Source organism: Pseudochaenichthys georgianus, chromosome 15 (genome assembly GCF_902827115.2).
Source record: "Pseudochaenichthys georgianus chromosome 15, fPseGeo1.2, whole genome shotgun sequence".
Lineage (NCBI taxonomy): Eukaryota > Metazoa > Chordata > Actinopteri > Perciformes > Channichthyidae > Pseudochaenichthys > Pseudochaenichthys georgianus.
In genome coordinates this window covers 22,199,536-22,223,961 of record NC_047517.1, presented here as the reverse complement: position 1 = coordinate 22,223,961, position 24,426 = coordinate 22,199,536, and the positions used below count along the sequence as shown (strand labels likewise).

General features: G+C 39.1%; 1 protein-coding gene across 1 annotated transcript in view; it reads left to right on the top strand.

The window, feature by feature from the left end:
• The first annotated feature begins 586 nt into the window (after nucleotides 1-586).
• The window catches only part of prim2 (DNA primase subunit 2), a 33,420-nt gene continuing 9,580 nt past the window's right edge, over nucleotides 587-24,426 (top strand). Inside the window, exons 1-10 of the mRNA XM_034101105.1 lie at nucleotides 587-663; nucleotides 1,606-1,755; nucleotides 1,857-1,969; nucleotides 2,699-2,793; nucleotides 2,891-3,011; nucleotides 3,575-3,670; nucleotides 4,957-5,094; nucleotides 8,600-8,667; nucleotides 10,028-10,100; nucleotides 10,378-10,563. Coding sequence (XP_033956996.1) covers nucleotides 1,611-1,755; nucleotides 1,857-1,969; nucleotides 2,699-2,793; nucleotides 2,891-3,011; nucleotides 3,575-3,670; nucleotides 4,957-5,094; nucleotides 8,600-8,667; nucleotides 10,028-10,100; nucleotides 10,378-10,563 — 1,035 coding nt within the window. The 5' untranslated portion in view covers nucleotides 587-663; nucleotides 1,606-1,610. The remainder of the gene's footprint in view (nucleotides 664-1,605; nucleotides 1,756-1,856; nucleotides 1,970-2,698; nucleotides 2,794-2,890; nucleotides 3,012-3,574; nucleotides 3,671-4,956; nucleotides 5,095-8,599; nucleotides 8,668-10,027; nucleotides 10,101-10,377; nucleotides 10,564-24,426) is intronic.

Sequence of the window (24,426 nt, the reverse complement as noted above, 5' to 3'; positions counted from 1 at the left end):
TTATCATTATGTATTAGTTATTATATTTGTATGAATATCATTTGAACTACATAATAATACAAATGTAGTAAGGTAAAATAAACAGCATTTCCCTTTGATATGTGGTGAGGTAGAATCATAAAATAACATACAAATGGATATTGAATTACTCATCAATAGTTTTTCCAAGTGAACCTTTACCATTAAGTTCAGAAAGCGTCTTGATAAATAACGACAGTTCCTTAATCTTGCAATTTAATAATATTCCTTTCAACAAAAAAGTCAGTTTTTCAGTCATGGATTTCTGTCTAAAATGAACCACGTGTTTTGGGCGCGCTTGTTATGTTGTTCAGATACTTCCGAAAGTTCCCGTTGCACCTATGTCGACGGCGAAAACGGCAGTCATAAACATAACAACATGTATCAACTATTAATTCCAGACGACTGATTGATAGTTATTATGCAAAAATGTAAAAGACTTAATTTTATTTTCTGTATTAAAGTCATTATCATCAGGTGAGATACGGCGGGTCACGCGGACAACCTAAACGAGCGCCCCCCACATTATGACAGCGTTTCTCTTCCTGACTGTGCTAAATTCGTCATCATTTACCCGCGTTTGTTGAACAACCCACTTTGTTTGGCGGGCTTGAGCAGAGAAGAAACAACCCCATCATCGTATCGGTAATTTAACAACAATACAACATTTTGTTATGTGTTAAGTACTTGTCGTATTTGTGTGATAAGTTGCTGAGACAGTTTTAGACGTTTGCTGCCTTCAACACAGTTTCCAGGACAGTTTCTGTAAGATAGCCTCAGCACGAAGACGTTGCGGTTCTATGTTTGAGATAATGTGTTGTTGACTAATGTAACTGTGAACTGAGGGCCTAGGGTACAGGCTTTTTAGCTTGAGGGTTACAGGCTAAATGTGAAAGAGCTAACAGCTATTTTACTGCTTAACACATTGTTATATAATTAATCGCTAGCTGGTATCATTAGTTAAGTGTAGTTGTCTTTCTTGTGGACTCACGGTTTGCTTGCCAGATTTGATACATCTTGTGAAATTAACATCATAATACCATAGACTGTATATTACCCATTACTGAGTTTAGTGAAGGCAGCTGTAGAATAATAACAAGCTGTTTTTATTTAACACCTGTCATTTTATTTTAGACTTGAAGTATTTTGCCTTCAGTGCACTATGAACGAATTTGCATCTCTATTGTTGCAGTTATAAAACATTTTGACAGGGAGAAATGCTTTCTGCATGAATATTCACCCAGTCTTGACCCTTCTATTTACAGTTGGATTATGATTTGTGGTTTATAGAAAGTAGAAAAGTTATTGGGACTAAATATGCATTTTATTATCCTTTCAAATATATCTTTATTTGATCGAATCCCTAAATGCCTGCCCCCTGGTGTGGGCAACATAGATGGAACATTGATTAACAGCAGTAAAGCAGGTACATTGGAGAACACAAGTCATGCAACTTGTTTTAGTTTCTTCGTGTTCTCAAATAAAAAATTGGACCAAATATACCCCCATGGTGAATAGTAATAGCCTATCGTCTTGTGGTGCATTATTATACATTTTTAAAACATTCATGTTTTCCCTTGCCATCAGGAACCATGCAGTTTTCAAGCAGGACAAAGAAATTCACCACCAACTCTCAGACGGAGCTCTATAGTCATCCTCTGCTGTTCTACGTGCAGCCTCCTCTGGAAAACATCTCTCTCGTGGAGTTTGAAACCTTTGCTGTGGAACGACTTAAATGTAAGACCTGGAACTCATGCAGGCGAACAAAATGTCAAATGTTCTGTGATTTCTATGTGACTGTGTAACATTTAAAACGTCTTCTTTTAATGCCACTGCAGTGTTGAAGACCATTGAGAATTTGGGAGTGAGCTATGTGAAACTCTCAGACCAGTACATAAAGAAACTGGAGGCTGAATCCAAAGCGCTGAACTTTCTTTACAGATCCGAAGCTGTGAGTATGTTTAGCAAGACACATAACAGAGTTTTACACGTTTTTACACAGCACTGATCCAACATGTTTATAGATACTTAGGGCTTCACACTGTAATCCTATTTAGCTTTCCTTAAATTACACTCAATTGCCACTGTATTGTATTACTGTCCAGTGCTCCTGTTATTGAGCCTACACTCATTGATATAAATGGGCTGGATCAAATAATTAAAATACCTGTCCAAGATATGTAATACACTTCATAACAGCTCAACAATCTGCAGTGTCCAAAATGACCACAAGTTGTAGATGAACCTGCTGTCGGGTAGACTCTCATAAAGACTATACAGCTACAAACAGGGACAAATTGACTTAGAATTTTAAGACCATCAAATTATTTCATAATTGTGCACTTGATTGACATCCAAAAACAAACATACATGAAAGTGACAACATCTTCTGTACAATGTGTGAGTAGTATCCAAATGCAAGAGAAGTGATCACAGAGAAATAAGAGTTGGGCATAAAAAAGGTTTCTTACTTTCCAAACTATTGTGACTGAATATAGCCTTAATTAATGGAAGGTGGCTTTCAGGTATTGTAGACATGACTGTAAAAACAATTACTCTGTCATTTTGATATTACCTCACAACTGAAAGTATACCCAACAAGACGACAAAAGTTATTAAGAAGTAATTACTGAAAATATAAATGTCTACAATCATGCTTTTCCTCTTTCAACCCATTCAGGATGACAGAAAACCTCTGAGTGGACCAACTGAACAAGAGAAACGCAGAAAGGACCATATCTCCCACTTCATCCTCAGACTGGCCTACTGCCAAACGTAAGTCTGTAGTTTCTGTTAAATATTTGTTGTGAATAAAATGTGATTTTAAAATGTTATGCAACTGATACATGTTGGTCTTCATTGTATTGTAAAGGGAGGATCTGAGACGCTGGTTTATACAACAGGAAGTTGATCTGTTCCGCTACCGCTTCAATGACCTGTATCCAAAACAAAAGCTTGAATTTCTTCACAGAAATAATCTGCAGTATGACACGGTACATTTCTCGCCATTTAAATATTTTGAAAGCCTATTTCTTTTACCTTTTATGTAGATACATTCTGTAACTCAAAGGGTTTATAAAAATGGTCACTAGATGGTGCTGTTTGATCACTGTTAGAGAAACCATTATTGTTAAGGGTTTTCCTTGAATACGGGTTTAAATGTTTAATGTTTTGTGTTTTTTCTTCACTTTAGTTTTTGGTGAAATATGTATTTGTGACCAAATATTTCATAGGTGATAAATGTACATAAATGCTATTTTTAACAGTCGCACCTTTCTAACCTTACTCTAATGTGTTTAGTTTCTCTCTGAGTTTTAAGTGTGTCTTGAGGAAAGCACTGTTTTCATAAAATGAAGGTTAATACTCAATGGAAAAATGGGGGGGAAAAGTATTAAATAATTTATCAACACATAATGTGTCATGCCAGGACGAAAAAGGCAACTTAGTCTGATGAATGGCGTTCTGTTTCCACAAGCCTTCAATGTATTAACACTGCCATAGTTGTGCGTGTGCCGCTCTCCGCTGAAATTCATCATTCTCATCAATAACCTTTCAGATTAGTGTCGAGGAGAAGAAGGCTCTGCTTGATAAACTGGTCAACTCCAGTTACGCTTTCAGTGGAATTACTGTGGAGGATCAGGACTTCTACAAAGTGAGTTCCTCATCCCTCTCTCCATGGACACCACTACCATATCATGTGCTTATGCCTCTATAAAGCTTTATACAATAATATTCTGCCATTTATATTCCTTCAGTTCTCACCGGTGGATAAAGAAGCAAGTAATATTGATTTAGCACCGTTAACTCCGTTCATAATATTCTATATGACAGACTTGTAATAAAGAAATGACAGTTTTAACATTGATAAATCAACAGACAGCCAGATGATGTCATTCTGTAATAAATTAACCACCCCACTGTAATTATATTGAAAGTGATTCTTACATTTACTTTCAAAAGCTTGAGTAATTCTTACATGACAAACTGGTTAAAGTGAGGAGTTGGAAAGTTGTGGCTTTTTCCAGTTTGGAAAGGCTTAAGAAGAGATGCTTCTGATTAGGTCTGCACAATAGGATGCTTTTGCTAGATGTCAAATTGTGCAATGAACCCATCGCAATAGACTGTGAGATTGCATTTATTACACTGACCCGCAGTGTCAAATGTCAAGAGTTTCAAGACAAACATATACCCTATTGGCAAGAAATGAAGTGTTTCTAATCCTCAGTTTAGGATTTGGATTGTAGTGACTTCTGCCTTTTGTCTAATGTTCGACTTTGACATATCTGTCTTTAGTTTCACCCACATTGTGTAATCCTAACTTGGCCAAGAGTACCAGTCTAGCAGTTTACTTCCGAGTCTGATTTTAGGAATTCACATGGAATAAAACACTGATTTATTGAAGCTTCCCCACCTTTTAGGTAATATGTTGTCAGGAGGAGAAAGACCATCTTATTATATGAACTATAAATGCCATATATTGGTTTAAATCCCTATTCTCTGAAATGTAGAAATAAGCCCCTGAGTCTTGATTTTTTTTGCCCGAAAAAAAATGTGGACGTTATTTTGGCAAATGTCTTAATGTTCACATTGGAGCGAAAACTAAAAACAATTGACTGCTAGAAGATCCCCTTAAAATCCTTTCACATTTGAATGGATTTAAGTCTACAGATGTAAGTTCACAAAGTGAGAGCAATGGGGAAAGTGTCATGGCCTCCTACTTGACTTTACATTTAAGGCTTTTGCTGAGAGTATTATTCGTTGAGCGCATGTTAATCATCAGACTCTCTGTAAGTGCATATCGATGTAATGCATCCAAATGATGAAGGGCGAAATGGATTGCCTCAGAATCCTGACACGTATTTTATGCAAACTGAATATTAATATCTTTATCTAATGAATCCATTCATAATTCTGAATATTTACCAATTTATTTTAAAGGTTCCATTTCAAGACGCCCTGGATCTAGTGCGATTGAGGAAAGTGTACCTCAAAGCCGGCTACGTGTACATCCCCCACCAGGAGATCGTCACCATTGTTCTGAACGATTTCCGCACCAGGCTTTCTAAAGCTCTCGCTGTAAGTATTTGCAGCGCTTCACTGTTTTAGAGAGAATGAATAACAACCTTACAGAACATTCAAAGGGAAATGTGTGAACATTCACCCTGTCACATTTACATACCGACACACACTGTATGGGGGCTTTCAGATGGATAGATGCACCTTTCTGACTTTAACAGCTACACTTTGCATTATATTGTGTTTATGTTAATTACGCACCGGCACCCTCTATATGTACTTTATGTAAATACATTTTGTATACGGTAAATTGGTTCCATAAGGCAAATTGTTAAATTGCTGCCATGGCTGTTCCCTTCAGTGCCTTGTGGGAAAAAGGAGAAGCACAGAGTTGAAGGGGGAATAAGTATGCGCACATGACAGAAAATGTCTGGAGGGAACAGCGACGACAGCTAGTATAAAAGTACTCATTATCCTTAAGGGCATGGTTTTTTAAAGGCTGTGGAAGTAGTTCTATGAAGGCACAATTTCAGCATTCTTGTGCGATGCATTGAACGCCCCGAGGGACATTGAACATGGTATTTTAGGGTCCAGAGGCATTTTTATAATACATGTGAGGAGACAACCAGTTCACTTTAATCGTTGTGAGGGGTAATGACTAGGGAACAGGCAGAAGCACGCTCAACAACCATAGGGAGCCGCACTGCTGTTCAGAGTTTAGGAAAAAACCTTCCCTATTAATGAGGTGCAAGCAATCGGAAATGCAGGCGAATAGAAGTCACAGATATAAAATATGCAACAATAAAGAACAGAAAATCCTCACTGTTCTGATTGGAATCTCAATGTTTTAATCTACATACAATTATGTACATTGTATGTGTTATCAGCCAAAAATATATGTGAATACTATACTGAAGTAATCATATTGTTTGTGTAATATACAGTAATTGTGATGCAAGCGACAAAGAGAGGATATTTTCCTCAATCTGAACCATGTGCTCTTCAATATCAGAATAGGAAATCTAAAGTAAATATACGTCTGTGGAGAATGCTTTATTCATTACGTTACATTTATATTGTATAGTCTGGAAATGATGGAATCAATATGAGTATAGCAATATTGTGTCTAGGGATGGGAATTTGAAAGCAAATGTATATTCGAATATTCGACCCCCCAAAAAACGGTTAACCGGTTAACCGAAATGTACATATCCTATAAAAAAAAAATGGGTAAAAAAAAAATGTTTTTTCAAGAATTTTTTAGAAATACATACATGTTCAAATAAGTGTAGAAACCAAGTCGAATTTGTCAAATGTATTGAACTGGTGATCACAGTTTGACAGCTATAGGCCTACAGCTTTCATGTGTGGAGGCGATTCACAATCAGGCCAGCTGGAGAGAAGACCCTCTCAGCTGGAACGGAGGTTGCATGTGTACGTTTAATTTGGCATAGTTTGACCTCTACACCGCACTCACTAACCTGGTCGAAGTATTTCCACACATTACTCCTTTTTGACGCCATGTCTGTGTAGGACTCTTCTTAGAGTGTAAATAATTACCGGACTATGACTGGTAAAATGTTGAATACCGGCAAAACTAAATCTCTCCTGTCAAAATGTCTATGCACTTTGCCGCCACACACGGTTGCCAAGCAGCGCTTATTGTTGTTTAGGCTGGCCACTCATGTGTCGCGAGTGTTGACAGGGGGCGGGGGAGCACGCTCAACTGGTTAGTGTTTTAGTTGACTAAAATAAGACTAAAATGCTCAGACTTTTAGTCGACTAAAACTTGACTAAATAAAAACAGGATGAAGGTGACTAAATATGACTAAAACTAAAAAGGAAATTTAACACAGGACTAAGACTAAAACTAAATAAAAAAATAGCTGACGAAATTAACACTACGTGTAGGGAGGGGCAGCAGCCATATCAATAGCTAGAAGTAGCTAGATCTGATGGATTTGGACATAAACACGAGTGAAGTATAACCGGACGCGAGAGAGAGAGATCAGCACCTGCAGCTCTGCCCGCTGTGAGGGACCGGTGAGCGGAGCAAAACACACCTTTAGACGTCACCTAACACATTTAGCTATGGCATAGTCGTATATAAATACATTGAATTATTCAATTTGATAATATGTAATCAACTTAGGCATCACTCCCAAAAAAAAAAATTAATACAAAAAAAAAAAAATTAATACAAATATTCATAACTCATATTCGAATACATGAATAATTATTCGAATACCTGAATCATTTCGAATATTCGAATATTCGATTAATCGTTCCAATCCCTAATTGTGTCCTAATATTGCTAAAAACACACAATCTAAGCTTATCATAGCTTAAACCTTAGATGGAACTATTTCGCTGTGTGATATTTTGAGTTTCCAACTAAAGTGTAGACATAAGAGCCTCCTATTGCAATGCCTTTTGAAAGAGGCCGTTTGATTCCACTTCAAAACCGGGGGTTCATTGCTTTGTTCATAGAAAATGATTTGGCAGTTTGAACAAAGGTCCATTTATTTTTGGTGATTGTGGTGTTTGTTCACAAACTTGTAATTAACTGTGTTGTCACCTTCAATCAGTGCCTTAACGTGTCATTTCTGTGTTCATGACAAAGAGTGCACTCAACTCAAAGTGAAGCACTCAAACTGGAATATGCGTAACATATTCACACAATAGTGATATCAAAAAGTTATTTTCAAATCAAGACTGGACACTAGATTAATTGTAGAAAGTCATTGCCTGTACTAATGTTGGCGTAGTGGGCAACATGTACTTGATTTGCTTTAGCACTTATCCTCCATCGTGGGACGGGAAGAACCTTTTTCTCTAAATGACAAAAGGAAAAACGAATAAAAGGGCAATTCAGTCCAGTCCCGCCATTCTCCCATGTTCTGGTAATTATCCGGACCACTAGCTGCTGGAATGGAATAGCGCTCCCAAAAGCTCTTTCTCTTGTAACGGTGCCATTTTGACTGTTTGGTATGATTGTTTCTGTGTTAGTACTAATAGTAATTCTCTTCCACTGGGGACAAGAAGGACCCAATGTGGAAATATGTGCCATTTCGAAGGCATAAAGTTGAAAGCTGTTTCGACATTTGACTCTAATTGTTGGTTGGATGTTTGTTTCTACAGAAATAACAGAAATGGGTTATATTAAAGTGTATCAAGGCAGTTTTTTCGAAGGATTACACTGCACTTTTGCTTGGGCGTGAGTCATGTCTATAAAGCATTTAGACAAAGTGCAGCTTTTAGTTTTTGAGGGATGTGCATAGCGTCAGACTTTCAACTGAGAAAGTTCCCAACAAGCTGAACCACGTGTTCAGACTGAGGCAGAATGTGTTGGTTGTTTGAAGGGATGGGCGTAAAGCAGTGAAACGTTCACTAACTGTGATGCAGTTTACTTCAAATAGCTGGGGTCACTAAGATGTGGCCTTGTATTTTAATTACTGTTATGTGTAGTACAACAAATCTGCCTTTAACATGCAATCTTAGCTTCTTCTAGTCCTTTGACCAACACTATTTACCATTGCTAACATGGTGTCCATCTGATCTGCAGCTGACAGCCCGCTCGCTACCAGCAGTGCATTCTGATGAACGGCTCCAACCGCTCCTCAACCACCTCAGGTAAGCAGCAGCGGGATTAATAACTTCGCTGCCACTTTGCCAGGGCTCCGGTGAAAAAGACATTTAGCACGATTGATCTTTGCACCAGAGATCGTTTTGGAGTCTTGGTCTGAGTAAACCCAATCTGTCCCTGTGGAAAAGTCCAGGGGAACTTGTGGTCCTAGGCTACGTGTGCAGCATTAACGATTCGTACTGTTAAATGACTCTGTTTTGAGGTGATTAAGAATATGCAGAATTGGCCGATGGGGGCTGTCGTTTCAGTCTTATACTGTTCCAAAACATCGTATGTTAATAATAGATGTCCAATATTACTGACAGAAATGAACCAATACAAGGCCTCCTTTTAGATTTTAAAACTGCTATTATTTACTAACCCCCTGGAGATGCCCTAAAGATATAGTTTGCTATTTTCATAAATAATAACTTTCTTTCCTATTTGTTAAAACGTCACTTTATTCTGACAGCAGAGCATGAGACGGATTATCTGTGAATAAATCAGCTTCCAGGGAAACCACCAATCAGAGTAGGGGAGTCTAACGCAGTGTCAATCACTGCTTGTGGACTCTGATCAAACTGTCAAACTAAGCTTATCAAAAATAAATCAAGATTCTGTAACTGCATTGACTATTTCTTCTCTGAAGCGTTGTCAGAAACATCATTTAGTGAACCTTGTTAGCTGTAAAAGGAGAAAGTCTGACCCAGCTTCCATGTTGAAAACAGTTGAACTAAATATACAAAAAATAAACTTTACAAATCTATAAAATAATCTGACTCATGCACCACTGTCAGGATAAAGTGACAGTGTGTGCATGTTTACCATTGGAACTAAGTTCATGTTAAGTTTATATGAAAAAGGGCTTAATAGCAGCAGCCTTCATTTCAGCTTCAATAGAGAAGAACAGCGGCTCACAACACAGTGAGGGGGTTTATCTCACTTTAGATGAAAGTAAGAACATGAATATAAGGGTGGAAGAAGTCATGTTGCCCGATTGTTGATGGGGATTAGGGGGTAGGCTGCTGAGATTAGGAGGCAGGCCACTAATCTGTGAGGTGGGGGGGGGAACACAATGAGAAGTAAAGCGCTGCCATACGCAACTCAATGGGTTGCCAAAGTCATCGACTTAAGAATTGAACGATCACAGTTTGTTTATTTATTTATTTTGCAGGGTGTCCCAGGGGATGTGTTTATTTACTTTTTTGTAATGATTGTTTCCAGTCTTTAATATCCAGTCTGTAGTTGCTGATTGTATTTTGGAAACAAATATAATCCGATTTCATAGAAGCCCTGATTGCTTTTCAAATTGTTACGGTTATAAACGTTGCTTATTTGTCACAGTAAATATGTTTTTTATTCTTTTAGTCATGCCTATGTGGGACAGGATTACAGCAACCAGAAGAACGTAGGGAAAATCTCCTTGGAACAAATTGATTCAGTAAGTTACATTGACCATCTATTCTTGAAATGTCAGGTTCAAGGTGCCCTTTTGCCTGGGAATGCAAGCTGTTAAAGGGGGGGGTGAAGTGTGTACAGTATTTTTGTTAGCCCAGAGCTAGAATAGAATAGAAGTGTATTTTTGGTTCAAGCTTTTAAATTCACATGTGTAATATGTTGTTCCTCCCATGGAGTAAATTAAACAACTAGAATAATATATGTTTACAGGTACAGATGAAATTATCTTAATATTCGTATGTTATGTTTTTTGCGCCCAGCTATCAGGAAAGTCCTTCCCGCTCTGCATGAGGCAGGTCCACCAGAGCCTCAGAGAGAACCACCACCTTCGTCATGGAGGCCGCATGCAGTACGGCCTCTTCCTCAAAGGCATCGGCCTCTCCCTGGAGCAAGCCCTGCAGTTCTGGAGGTCAGAGTTCATCAAAGGAAAAGTGGATGCTGACAAGGTAAGGTTGAAAACCAAACTTGTAAACATGTGTGTTGTGTTCACCATTATCTTAACAGAGACACTTTCAAACCACATCAGGCTAATTCGAATGCTTAATCTAGCTAAGAGACAAGTGCAGCTCCCTGTTTTCCCATGGCGGAGTGTCGTGAAGTCAGCTTGGGGAGATAGACACATCAATCGGCTTTCTCCTAAATATGATTTGGCAGATATTTATTACATAATATTCTTGCTTAGCAATGCCTTATTGCAACCCAGAACCCAGTTACAGAGGAAGAAGAGGGACCTATTTTGAAAAGTGACATAACTATGTCAAAGGCTATGTTTAGGTGTTAACTGTAAGGGAAACTTCTGCAGCAATGGAGAGTCAAGACTCAGAGACACGAGGAGAGTTGGTGCTTTGATGTCAAACAATGATAGTTTATTACAAGGATACGGCCGGAGAATTCATTTCACAAGTGACAGCAGCAAAAGGTTCTCAGTGCATGACATTAAGGATTTTGGGAGATGGCCCTGTGGGCCGTCTAAGCTAATTTACAGATGGCCCTGAGCCCAATGGAGATTGCCCTGAAAAATGCGCGCGGACGTAATGACGCACGAAGGGTTTGGGGGGCCTCCCCCTAGAAAATTTAGATTTTTGCAGGTCTTAGATGCTGTCTGGTGCATTCTCTGGCCTGAATTATAAAATGAACCACCACAATATTATACTGTACAATTTCAATTGTATTCTTCATTTCACTTGTTTGTTTGTTCTTGTTTGTGTTTGCTCGCTTGCATGCCCTGCATAGCTATAAGAAATACTTAAGTTGTTGATCAAAACACTTTCCATCTGATGAAGGCAAATGCCTTCCCAGATGTTAAAAAGTAGAAAACATTACATTCAGTTATAACTGCCAAAACAAACATTATTTACACTATTATGGCCCCTGTTGAAAATATTTGTAATGTTATCTACTGTAAGTTGGTCGAACGAATGGCTCCTCATCCGGAAGCTGACCGAGCAGCAGTCGAGAGGAGCCGAGCGCATCCGCGAAGCACACAAAATGGCGACGTCAGAGTTCCCGTTAGCCGGCAAATCGAAATCTCTTCGGTCAAAATAATTTCCCTTTAGCCCAATACCGCTTCAGTTGCGCCAATTATGTGACAGACAAGAAGAGTATGTGACAGACAAGAATAGTCAACTCCAATGTCTAACACGTAATGTGGAGAGAGAGATGTCCTGTGTGGGTTGATTGTGCGTTGATCTGTTGGTAATGCCTCGGGGTTCCGGTGGGCATGTAAACAAATGCATAATGCTGCGCTATACTTTGTGGCCTCACCCAGTTGCATAGCGACACTTATTGTTTAGGTGTCTTTTAATAAGCAGGTAGTCATATCATTAGCTAGAACTAGCTGGATCTGATCGATATGGACATAAACGCGAGTGAAGTCTAATCTGACGGGAGAGAGAGATCAGCTGCTGCTGACGAGTCGACACGCAGCTCTGCATAATCACCTGTAGCGGTGAGCGGACAAAACACACACTTCAGGTTAGAATATCACACGTAGCTATTTTAATTACCTCTCAAACTACCTAAAATAGTTATAGATATGTTTAGTTTTACTGTCGGGTCACTCATTACTGGATCCGCGAGCTGCATGATACTGGCATAATAGATTGCCCGATCGGGCAACCAGCAGGTGAGGCTTCATTGCCCGAGCTAAATACTAGATGGCCCCGGGCCATCGGGCAGTCCTTAATGTCGAGCCCTGGTTCTGACTGCACGGGTGGGTTGTCATGTTAATTCTGCTCAGCCTATCTCTCGATAGACCTTTTAACTAGTTTACAGAGAGTTAATGAGCATATTGGGGGAGGCGTACACATCTGTGGAGCTACAGGAGATGTCTCTCCCATCTCTGGAGCTTAGAAAGCCAGTGTTCCCACAGTCGTAAACTCCCCTATCAGGCCATAAAACTTGACGCTAAGTGCTGGAGCACATTCCTTAAAGCTGGCGTCACAAACAGGATTTGTTATTAACGTCAACAGGCAATAAGGTTAAATATCTTAGGAGTAAGGAAGAATTATTCTCCAACATTAACTACATGTAAGATTATAAAGAAATGAAGGACAATGATGCAATAATTCAGTGACAAGGGCAAATGCCAATGTTTTTTGAGTTTGTTACAGATTATACACTTGTCCATAATTATTTTCAAAACAAGACAAAAAAAAGGCTCTTCTAAACGTCACCTGATAAAATGACCCAGACAGGGTTTTAGTTGAACCCCAGATCAGTGGACTGTTGGGACAGATGTCTTGGTGTCTGAGTGCTGGAGTGCTGCTCAACACTTAAATGGGTGCTGCTGCTTCATTCAGGATGAAGTGGCCCCATCAAAGCTGCATGGCTTAAAATGAAGTTCACTGGTCTCATTATTTGAGCACAGTACTGTGTGGAGGCCAATGAAGACTTTAGAGGGTTCAGATATAATGTCTCTTAGTAGACGACAGTTAAGCACAACATGTGTTCGGCATGAGCGGAACCAAGACTCTTTATGTGAATTCAAGTTAATGGTGATTTAACAATTTAATAGTTCTCATATTGTTTTGTTAACTATCAACGGCATTGGGGTTTGTATATTCCTGATTCTGATCTATTAGATACCTGTAGATATGTTGTTTAACATCGTGTCTGATTTAGTCAATTCAATGTTCATTGACATTTATAAGGTCAAACTTCTGCACCATGTGCTCGACAAGCTCAAAAAAATAACTCATACGGGTTTATTACCAGGTAGGTTGACACGCACAAAGAATTTGACTAGGTGTCATGGTGCATACATAAAAGTAAAACAATAATTAAAAAAACAGACTATTTTAACGACACTATAGTAACCTAAAACGATAAAATAAAGCCGTATTTACATTGAAATAGAATGGATGTAAATACTGCTTTATTTTATTCTTATTTTTCCGTATCTTGGAACTGCATGTTTAATAGATAATCGCGCTAGTTGTATAGAATACATTCACATTTCTCAATGCTCCCCCCTGACGCAGCCACTTAGGAATCCCCTGTTGAGATATTATGTCTTTTACAAGATGCACTCTAAAGTGCTTGAACCATGCAAATTAACTTCCAAGTGACTGAACTTTATTCTGTGCCATGGTTAGAGAAATAAAAACGATTTAAATGTAAAATAAAAATCCCCTTGGAGTCACAATCTAAGGATCCAGAGTCGAGCTGAAACGATTATTAAATTGAATCTGCTACTATTTTGATAATCCTTTAAGCGTTAAGGCATTGTTTTGTAACACTTTTTAGACCAATACAAATCATTAGGTGTAGCCATAACTTTGATTATTAACCCTCAAAGGTTTCCTAAATACAGTGAGGGGGTTTAGTCATGTTTTTATTTGTTATTACCAGCATCACTTGCTCGGCATGACAAAATACCTGTGCTCTTATTTAAATAAAAATCCCAACATGGCATTCGTCTTAATGTGCTTTATTGAAACAAAGTAAGCTCTGCTAGTCATCAAATATTTAGTTTTATTGATGCTTCTTTAAATATGTTTATGATTGCTGAATTTGTAAAATACACGTCCATCTCACTGTTATCTACATGGAGTACTGACGGGTAGATATCAAACCATTTAAATCAGCCATGTGAGCTGCTTCTATAAATAGAATAGAATAAGAATTAGGACATGTGTTGAATCAGACAGAGGAAATGTCCTGGCATATTTTGAGAAGATCTTGAGCTCCTATTTCATGCTGGTGCCACAGTTTCAGTTGTAAAGAAAAAACATCAAATACTTCTAAAGCGGACTCTGATGCTCAAGATACAGTCTTTCATCTTTTGAGCTGTTCGAAAATCAGATAAGCTGTCGCTTGTGAGGTTTCGTTAAGCTCTTTGCTAATTGCAAAAGAACATGTTTGAAGAGAGAGGAGAGAAAAGTGCACATTAAATATGTGTTATACTTTATATTAAGAAGGATATACAGTATAATTGTAAGTGATAAAGAGTGTGGAAGTTGTGGAAGGTGTGTATTGTTGCCCTGCAACTGCAGATTCAATTCATTTAGCTTCACAAACATGTCGCTTAGGTAGGCCAGTTTCATGAGGAAGTGTTCATCATTAAACTTGCTGGCAAGATCGTTCCCCTCCTCCTCCAAGAAGATTCTGATCTCATCTTTAAGCGCCAACACACTGGACAGCACTTTTCCGCGAGAGAGCCATCGGGACTCGCTGTGAAAAAGAACAGCTGTGTACTCGGAGCTCATCCCCTCGCACAATGCGGAAAAAAGGCGAGCTTTCAGTGGTCTTGTTTTGATGTAATTGACGGGTGGTTATAACATCGGACAAAACTGCATTAAGCTCCGGACTCAGCTGCTTTGACGCGAGTGCCTCTCTGTGTATTATACAGTGCGTCCACACTGCTCTCGGTGCAACGCGTTTGATGAGCGCCTGTAGCCCTCCCCGTGTTCCTGCCCGGGCACCGTATGTGCAGATCCCCACACAGTCCTCCCATTTCATTTCGGCTTCACTCACACAGGTGTCGATTCTTTTTGAACAGTTCATCAGCTGTTGCTCTCTTTCGGACATAGTTGCAAATCCTCGCTCAGCTCATCTGTATCCACGTATCTGACATACGCAATTAACAGACAGTACTGTCTGTAGCCTCGTCTACCTGGAGCGCAAAGTGTTCGTCTTTTACTTTCTCAACAAGCTGCTCTTTCATGTCTTCTGAGATTTTATCAATGCGTCTAGCAATAGTGTTGTCGGACAAGGGGATGGCTTTGAGTTTTTGGGCAGTTGCCTTGTCAATTAAAGTTGAAACCATATCTATAGCGCAAGGGAGTATGAGCTTTTCAGCGATGGTGTGTGTTTTTTTTAGACTGGGCGATACGATAGGCCACTTTATACGAGGCAAGTTGAGCATTAGATGTGACAGATGCTGTTTTAACAAAGCAGATCTGCTGATCACGATATTCTTGTAATTTTCTCTGAAAGAAATCGAGGGGCTTGTTCACATCATTGGGGTGTGTGGCAGGGGCGGATGCAAGGGGGGGCAGCTGCCCCCCCACTGTAGAGCCTTTCCCCCCCAGCTGCCCCCCTAACTTTTGTTTCCCTAAAACTGTACTAAAACAAACCTACACTATTTCCACAAGCTTCTCAAGCAACAAAACAAGCATTACATTAGTTAAAAGTGAATAATTTTAAATATCATTTTACGCCCGTTAAAAACGCAGCTACGGCCATGCATTAAACTGCGGAGCGGCGTTCACACAGACCGCGGCTCACAGAGCTGCAGAGAGGGAGCGAGCTGTCCCAGCACCTATGGATCTGCTTCCCTTGGGAGCATTTCCCTTTCCACTAGTTTTGTTTTTACTAAGGACGAGAGCTTGAAACTAAATATTAATAAAACGCTGCCGTTTGAATCGATAGCGTTTAACAGACGGGCGCTGTTTGGGGCGTTACGTTACAAAATACTACGCAGACAGCGTTAGCTGGGAGATCGATCACTTTGCTAAACTATGCGGTAGGCATACTATTAAATCCACGTAAACTACACATCACAGCCATGAGGCCAGATCAATGAAACCAGGATACATCCTTTACCGTAAAAACTGGATCTAAACACAGAGCCGGTGTGCGTTTGATAAATACTTTCTGATGATATGCTACATTTTAGCTAGGCTACATGGCCCTAACGTGTAAAGTTATACAAGCATTTGTGCCAGTGCTTTTCACAAGTAGACTCTTGCAGGCCAGAGTATAGGAGTGATTCAACAACAACAAAAAGACATATCTGAGAAGAGATCAGGACGAACAGAAAGAGGAAAAGGAAAAGAGAATTCACTGAAGAGACCAGGAGGGTCAGAGCAGGAGGAAGAGGAGGAGATGAAGACATTAGTGAAGAAGAAGAAATATATGTGAGGAATAAAGATGAAGTATCTGAAAGAGGGACAGAGGCAGGGATCAGGAGGCAGATGAAACTCCAGCTGGACCACATGGTATGTTCTTATTCTCCTTACATATTCCATTACAGCAGCACAATCTAGCAGCTCTTAGTATTGACAATTATTGATTGAAATGTGTTGCTGCACAGGTCACCTTTAGCTCTCTGAAGAGATGGGTCATGTCATGTGTGTACTTAATTATAACTAAGTACTTACAGTATGCGGAATTAGAGTATTCTCTGAATCGGGTGCCTTTTGGGTCTTTATATCTTTGAAAAATGAAACCAAAATGTTTGGTCATAACATCTGGTAGTGGACTACTTACATTTTCCCACCCCAGGCACAAAATATAAATAATTACTAGGAATTTACTTGAAAACATTTAACAGGGTTGAAGTTTTTGACAAAAAGTAGGCATGAAACCTTGTTTAGCTAAGATATGGCACCACATGGAAGTCAAGGACATTACAAAATTGTATTATTTTGCAAAACTATTGTTTATTTTTGTAATAAACAATTATTTACTATTATTAATTCATACAACATAGTTGAAATGTTGAGCTTGTCAATCTTAATATGAAAATACAAAAACTGAAATATAGGTAAGAGAAGAAACTGACACTTTTGTGATGTAATTCCCTCAATGCCAGGGGTCTCAAATAGGGGTGCAACAACTAATCGACTTAATCGATTAAAATCGATTACCAAATTAGTTGCCAACTAATTCAGTCGTCGATTCGTTGGTGACGTCATCACGTGTGTTTTACGCCCCGTTAAGCTCTAACTTTATTGGTCTTTGTATCGGTACTGGAGACATTTAAAAAATATATGTCATGTATTATTGCTACAAAGACATTATATCGCAGTCTTAGTGTCGCCAACTCGTTTCTAATATGCAAAAAGACAAACAAATGCGTCTATGATGTATTTTCGATCTTTCTCTCCCCCGCCTGCTTGCGAGGGGGCGGGGCAGTTTACACACGGGCAGCTGCAACACACACACGTGGGAGATGGCGGAGAGAACGCGCTCCGAGGTGGTTAAACTTTACCCGTCTCGATGTGGAGAATGCTCGTTACCAAAAGTGGAATAAGAGTTTAGCATGTAAGGGCGGTAACACGAGCTATTTGTCTAAACATTTAGCAAAAGTGCTCCACATCCAGACGGAGGAATGCACCGGGTTCGACCGTCTTTCTAGTAGCTCTGTAGCCCCGTCCACGAGTAACGTTTTCACGTCAGGTGTTATGTATGCTAGCAGCAACACACGGAGCTAACTACATTATACAAACATAATGATTAGAGGTAACAGAGTTATTTGCGGACTTTTGGTGACCAAGCCTTCAGTGTGGCATCTCCCAACCTCTGGAACTCTCTCCCCCCCGAAATCCGCAGCGCCCCAACCCTGGACATTTTCAAAAAAGCCCTCAAAACGCACCTTTTTACCAAGGCTTTCCCTACTGTATAGTTAGTTTAATAGGTTTATTTGTCCGCTACTTCCCCCCCCACCCCCTTAACCTGTCTGCCTTTTTTCCCCTACTCCCCCCCCCTACCCGACTTGTAAAGCGACCTTGGGTTTCCTGAAAGGCGCTATAAAAATATTATATATTATTATTATTATTTAGTTTGTTAAAGTTTCAGCTATTCTGTTTACAGTTCTGTCATCAGATTATTTAATACGATTTGTTAAAACACTGTTGTTTCTTTTGATGTGAAATATTATTTATTTAATTTGAATAAAAAGCAATGTTAGTTTTGTTCACAATTTAAGTTATTTCAATAATATATTTATTTTGGAATCAAGTATTCATCTTTATTGTCTTCATTGTTAGTTTCCACATGCCTAAAACAACCTCAAGCTAAATCTAAAAGTTGATGGCTAAATAAGAGCGTTTGAGAAATTGTGCAAGGCATACAGTAATAGTCCGAATAGTCGATTAATCGTTTCATTAATCGATAGATTAATCGATTATCAAATTAGTCGTTTGTTGCAGCCCTAGTCTCAAACTCAAGGCCCGGGGGCCAAATCCGGCCCGCGACTTCATTTGACGTGGCCCTGCAAGAGCTTGCAAAGAATATAATACGTTTATTAAACGGTTACATGCCGCTTTACAGAAGCACGTTGCCCAAAAACTACATGTCCCACAATGCATCTCGTTTTGTGACATGCGCACTGAAGAGACTTGCAATTATTTGCCCTGGACTTCTGCTTTCAGACATAGTTAATTACTAAGTTATTATCCTATCCGATAATAATCCAATTCAGAGGCAATAATGTAATATAATACATTATTTTATATATATATTATATATTTATATAGTTACAACCGGCCCTTTGAGTGCAACCTTTATGCGAATGTGGCCCGCGATGAAATTGAGTTTGACACCCCTGCTCAATGCAGATCACACATGGACTGATCCATTATTTTAATAGGAGGGTAAATGGTATGGCGTGACAGGGTTGAAACAAACTGAGGGACGTGTGTCAATATTGCAATTTCATAGATAATTCAAGTATTTTTTCAGAATTTATTTTTGATCAGTTAAAGTTGACAAGCATATGATTATATTAGCAGCAACATTTTGGAATAATTGGCCATTTTCATTTGTTTAATATTAAATTAATATGTAATAATGCTTAGTGAGCACATGTCTAATACTAAGACAACACATTTTTTGTAATGCAAAACAACCTGTTCCATTAATTAATTGCTTTAAAATACATTTTGTAGTTTCCTTTCATTTAAAATTATTGAAGTAAGCTTGGGGGACTCAAAGGGCACCCGATTGTTTGTCTGAACACCTTGTTTCTCTTGTGCATTAAGAACACTTGTGTTAGGGCATGAATTAACAATAAATAGGTTATATACAGTGTAAAATATCACGTACTGTCCGCCCTCCCATGCCACCCTGGCATGACCTCTTGCCCCCCCTTTGCCACTCCATGTCAAATGTTCTAGAACCGCCACTGGTGTGTGGTCTCCAAGTGACGTTTCATCTTGTTTGGTTTCATGCTCGCTACTGCTAAGGTTTTGAGACAGAGGACACACACTGGTCGTTCCTCCCCACCTACCACGTTAGATGTGAAGCCAAGGGAGATGTATGACTCATCATACTTTCTTGCTTTGGGCTTAGTTGCTGCAAGGCTTGTCGTAGGCTCATCCACTTTTCATATAACTGACGGCCGTGTTAAAAACTTCTCCATTTTGTAGATTTATTTTCGAGCAGTGTTTGTTTACAATTTCTTCCCGCGCCCCCCCCTTCAGTACTTCCGCGACCCACCAGGGGTCGCGTCCCACAGTTTGAAAACCACTGCATTAAACCATTGAACCTATCAATTTTTTCAAACCTTTGAAGAATTAGCAAAATGCAAAAAGGAATGCATTATAAGTGAAATCTATTAATGCACCTATGAAAGAAAAAACCGTCATACTCTTATGCAGTTCTTGTGTTCATGGACCCTGCCTCTAAATTTGTTTGTTTCCTTCGGCTTTTACTATTTATGGAAATGAATAACTGCATTTAAGACATGGGTAAATGATACATAGAATTTACAAGGGCGCACTACTGATGGGAGATAAAAAAGAAAAGCAAATATCACCAATCATTTTTGTATGCTCTGTTGAGGAACCTGCGATCTAAGTTTGTCATACACCGTAGTTGTGTATATGTTATGAAAATAAACCTTTGAATCTTGAAATGTTGGAGCCCTTTGAAATGGTTTGACTCTGCATTAAACTATGTTAGACATACTTAATTGTTGACATTACATATTTTGTGCTCTGACACTGGCCTGCTATAATACCTGATATTAGCTCCTGATTAACAGCTTTGAAGATTGGTTAATAAAAAAAAAGGTCTCTATTTTGATAATTAATGAATTGTGAATTAGGGAATAACACTCTGTCGACAGCTTCTCTAATATGTGACCCGCTCTATCGAAATCAGTCGGAAGTCGCAACGGCTCATTTCAAAATAAACGTGGATTTACGTAAAAAACAATTTTTTCAGGGTTCGGGTGTTTTGTTTGATTTTAAACAAACAAAGTCTTGGCTTTCAGAATATGAAACTTTTATTTCCAAAATCACACGATAAATACATTTTTGAAGCTTGTAAAGGGACGAAGACAGGCACCTCTCAATCGCAATCTGCTCTTCCAGCAGCGCCGCCCCCCCCTCCCTCCGGCTAACATTATGAATGTAAGAGTATAGTAATCATAGATAACACGGCAGGGTCCGTTACAGTTTGTTTTCATCTGATTTCAATTAAACAGAGTCTTGGCTTTCAGAATATTAAACTTGTTTTGGCAAATTCATTTGATAAATACAACTTTGAAGATTGTAACGGCATAAATACAAGCGGAGAACGGAGTAACTTAACGTCACAGCAGGCACAACAACAGCCGGTGTTTCTCGTGAGTGTTTTTCCCGGGAAACAAACACAATACACACAAACGCAAAATTACACAAACACACACACACACACACACACACACACACACACACACACACACACACACACGTATACACACACACTCGCGAGCTTCCCCTCCAAACGAAAATATCTTCCCTCCGTAGTATTTTGATCATTTGCTCCACTAATAATCAATCAGATCGATGGATTCCGAGAAGAGGAAACTTTAAAGGCCTTTTTCTCAAAATGAGGACTCGGTGACAGTCATTATATAATGTGACATATTTCGCTTAATATTTGGAGTACAACAACAATCCTGATATCATTAGAAAGCTAGGAATAGCCTCTTTCCAACAGTGTATACAACTCAAAATGTGTCTTCGGGTCAATGCGACTGATTTCGATGGAGCAGGTCACATATGTAGTAGGAGACGTGTAACGGTTCACAAACATTTCGGTTCGGTACGTACCTCGCTTTTTATGTCACGGTACGGGTACGTATACCGTTACACACCTAATATGTAGACATCCTGCCCTTTTCTGGTTGTTATCCTATTATAACTGACAAACCAAGACATTTAAAGACACCACCTTAGACTTTGAGAGACTGGGATGAAAATGTTTCTCTTTGTCTTGACTTTTATAGACCAAACTATTTATAGATGACAATAATTGCTAGTTGTAGTTCTACCTGCAGTAAGAGCCTCATGGCTTCTATTATGAGCTCTACTTCCTTGCACCAGCTCCCAGAGAAAGTGTGACCAGGCTCCTGTTCCACGGCAGAATGGTGCTGACCACATCCCGGCTCTCACCATGATGTATGTGTTAAGTCAGGGTCTGCACTTGGTGGCGTGCTGCACGAAGCCAGCTCATTAGTATGCGACTGGCACAGGGAAAAGATGGGAGGCAGCGATGCCGAGAGGGAGGCCTGCAGGAGAAAAGGCGATGTAATATTAGACTAGAAGAAGAGTTGAAATTGATGACATCGACTTGATCCATCCATTTCTCTTGCCACAAAAGTTAGCCTATTCATTTGGAGGAGAGTCTATTCGAACTCAATTTCCGTGTATCATATTGCCTCGGGGGAGGGGAGGCTTTTGAACTGCTTGTTTTACAGATGGAACTTCAGGTTAATTAACAGTGTTTCACACCATAGGTTTGGTTTGCTCTGGGGGCTTTTCCACAATGGAGGATTCTCTTTTGGTGACACTTTTATGTGAACACCTCTTATTGTGTGGATACAATTGTACACTGTATGTTATTTTGTATCACTGATATTTTCAGTACGTATAAAGTACATCCCTGTTTATAAAAATATATAGAAGAGATTTATTTGTTTCCTCTTGTAGAAAGTGCAAGACAAAAACATTGTAGTAGGGTCACTGTTTCATTATTTGGACTGCTTCCAAAGCTTTTTGTCATTATCTTTTATGGTGAGTAGCTTGCAGAATAGTGCTGTTCTCCTGTTTAACTATCCCAGTACCCGTGTGACAGTGAGCGAGCGTGTACAGTAGGTGAAGCAGATACATGGATTCCAGTCATTATTCATGTATTCATTTAATTATTTACATGATCCATGCTTTTTTTTTATTTTGTAGTTCCCTAACAACAAGATAATTAGAATAGGACTGTCAAAATATATGGCAAAAAGTATCACGCTATGCCTATAAAAGTATGTGTTTATTTCCTTGTTTCCGGAAAAATAATATTGTTTGTGTATTATTAACTTGATAAATAGTTAATATTTTAGTATCACGGTTATTTTCAATACCAGTACATTGCAGCCCCCATATTTCCATTGATTTTAAGCTTTTTACTGGTTGAGATGCGCACTGTAACTTGTAGTGTCTGCAGCAGACTCGGCTCAGTGACTTTGCAGTTCTAATTTGTCTCCAATGCCTTTCACTTGTGCATTGTGTATAAATGACCTTTATAAAAAAGCTTTCCTTTTTCTTTCTACAACATCAAACCTCTCATCTTGTGCTCACTTGCAGGATGTTACAGTCCCTCACCTTCTTATTGTTCTTAGCTTCTGAAGCAGCCTGTAGCGCAGATTAAAACGGGACGTATTTTAATGGTATTACACATAAGAGGAATTGGAGCTGCAGGCACACCAGTCACTGTGGACTGAGCCTAAGAAGCCATGCCAAGTGTGTACACACACACACACACACACACACACACACACACACACACACACACACACACACACACACACGCACACACGTACGTAATCCCTTTGATTGTGTCCTATTTTCTCTGTCTCCACCGCCGCAGGTTTTTGTGAATATGTCCTAGAGTGTGGGGGGATGTTACCGCTACGGAGCCCCCTGAGCCAAGAAGAGCCCGGGTAGAGCTGTGGCTCCGCGCCGTTAATGCAGCTTTTGTGCTTGTGTTTAGGCTCTCGACTCAGTTTTTTTCTAAATTCTCTCATTTTGGAGGTCAACTGTGCTGAGAGTACATCCAGGATTATCTGAAGTGTAGGCTGAAATGTAGGAACACAGTCGGCGATTAAAAGGAGCACTGAGAATATCTTATGTGAAGAGGAGCTGCATTCTATACGAGTAAAAAGGGGACTAGTCGTGAGCAAACGGCATTTTCTAACGATTACTAATCTGTCGATGGTGAATCCTTATGTCAGAAAGTTAGTTTATAGTTCTTGTAAAGAAAGTTTTAGTATAAAAGTCAGCCCTCCTCAGTCTCACCTGGAAGAAGTTACAGTTTAATAAATTATCATTTCTAACTCTTGGTATAACTTCTTCATACCACATAGGATCTTTTTCTATGTCCTAATTACTTTACATAATACATATTAAACACACTTTAGTGCCAGTGGAGTTTCAGGATCTGTTTTAATAGAGTGGAGGGGGGGTCCTAAATCAAGAACCGGCCTCTCAATCCTTCAAAGCTCTACATAATTAATATTTGATTTATTGCACTTCCAGAAGATTTTATGGATTTGTGAATTGCCACTGCAGCTTGTCACATTAGCAAGTTCAAGGGTTTTATTACAGCATTAATGTGTTATGATGGGAGCAGTCGTGGTTATTGTGTTCAGCACACTGTGTGTATTTTACTGTTTGGCTTTAGAGGCTGTACATTTCTTGTAATGGTTGCATGAGCTCTGTACGTATAACAGGAGTAAAGATTGTGGAGAATTAATGAATCCAAGAATATGAGTTGTCTTTGGTAAGTCCAGCAATTTCTATTTAAAAACCTCTGCCCACCTCCAATGAGTCACAGAATGGAGAGGATTTGAGATGGGCAATAAAATAAATATAGTTTATTTTTCAACTGTAAGAAATAATTGTATCTCTTTAATTGAATTAAACTCCAAAGAAGTCTCAACAGTATGCCTCTGATAAAAATGCTAACGACTAACGGACACCTGAAATGTCACAAGGCGTCTCAACTTTACACTTCCTTTGTACTAGTAACATAGCCAATTTAAGGGAGTCGAGTGAAATGTCTAATTATATCCTTTGAAATATAGTGGAGCAGAGGTAAAAAGA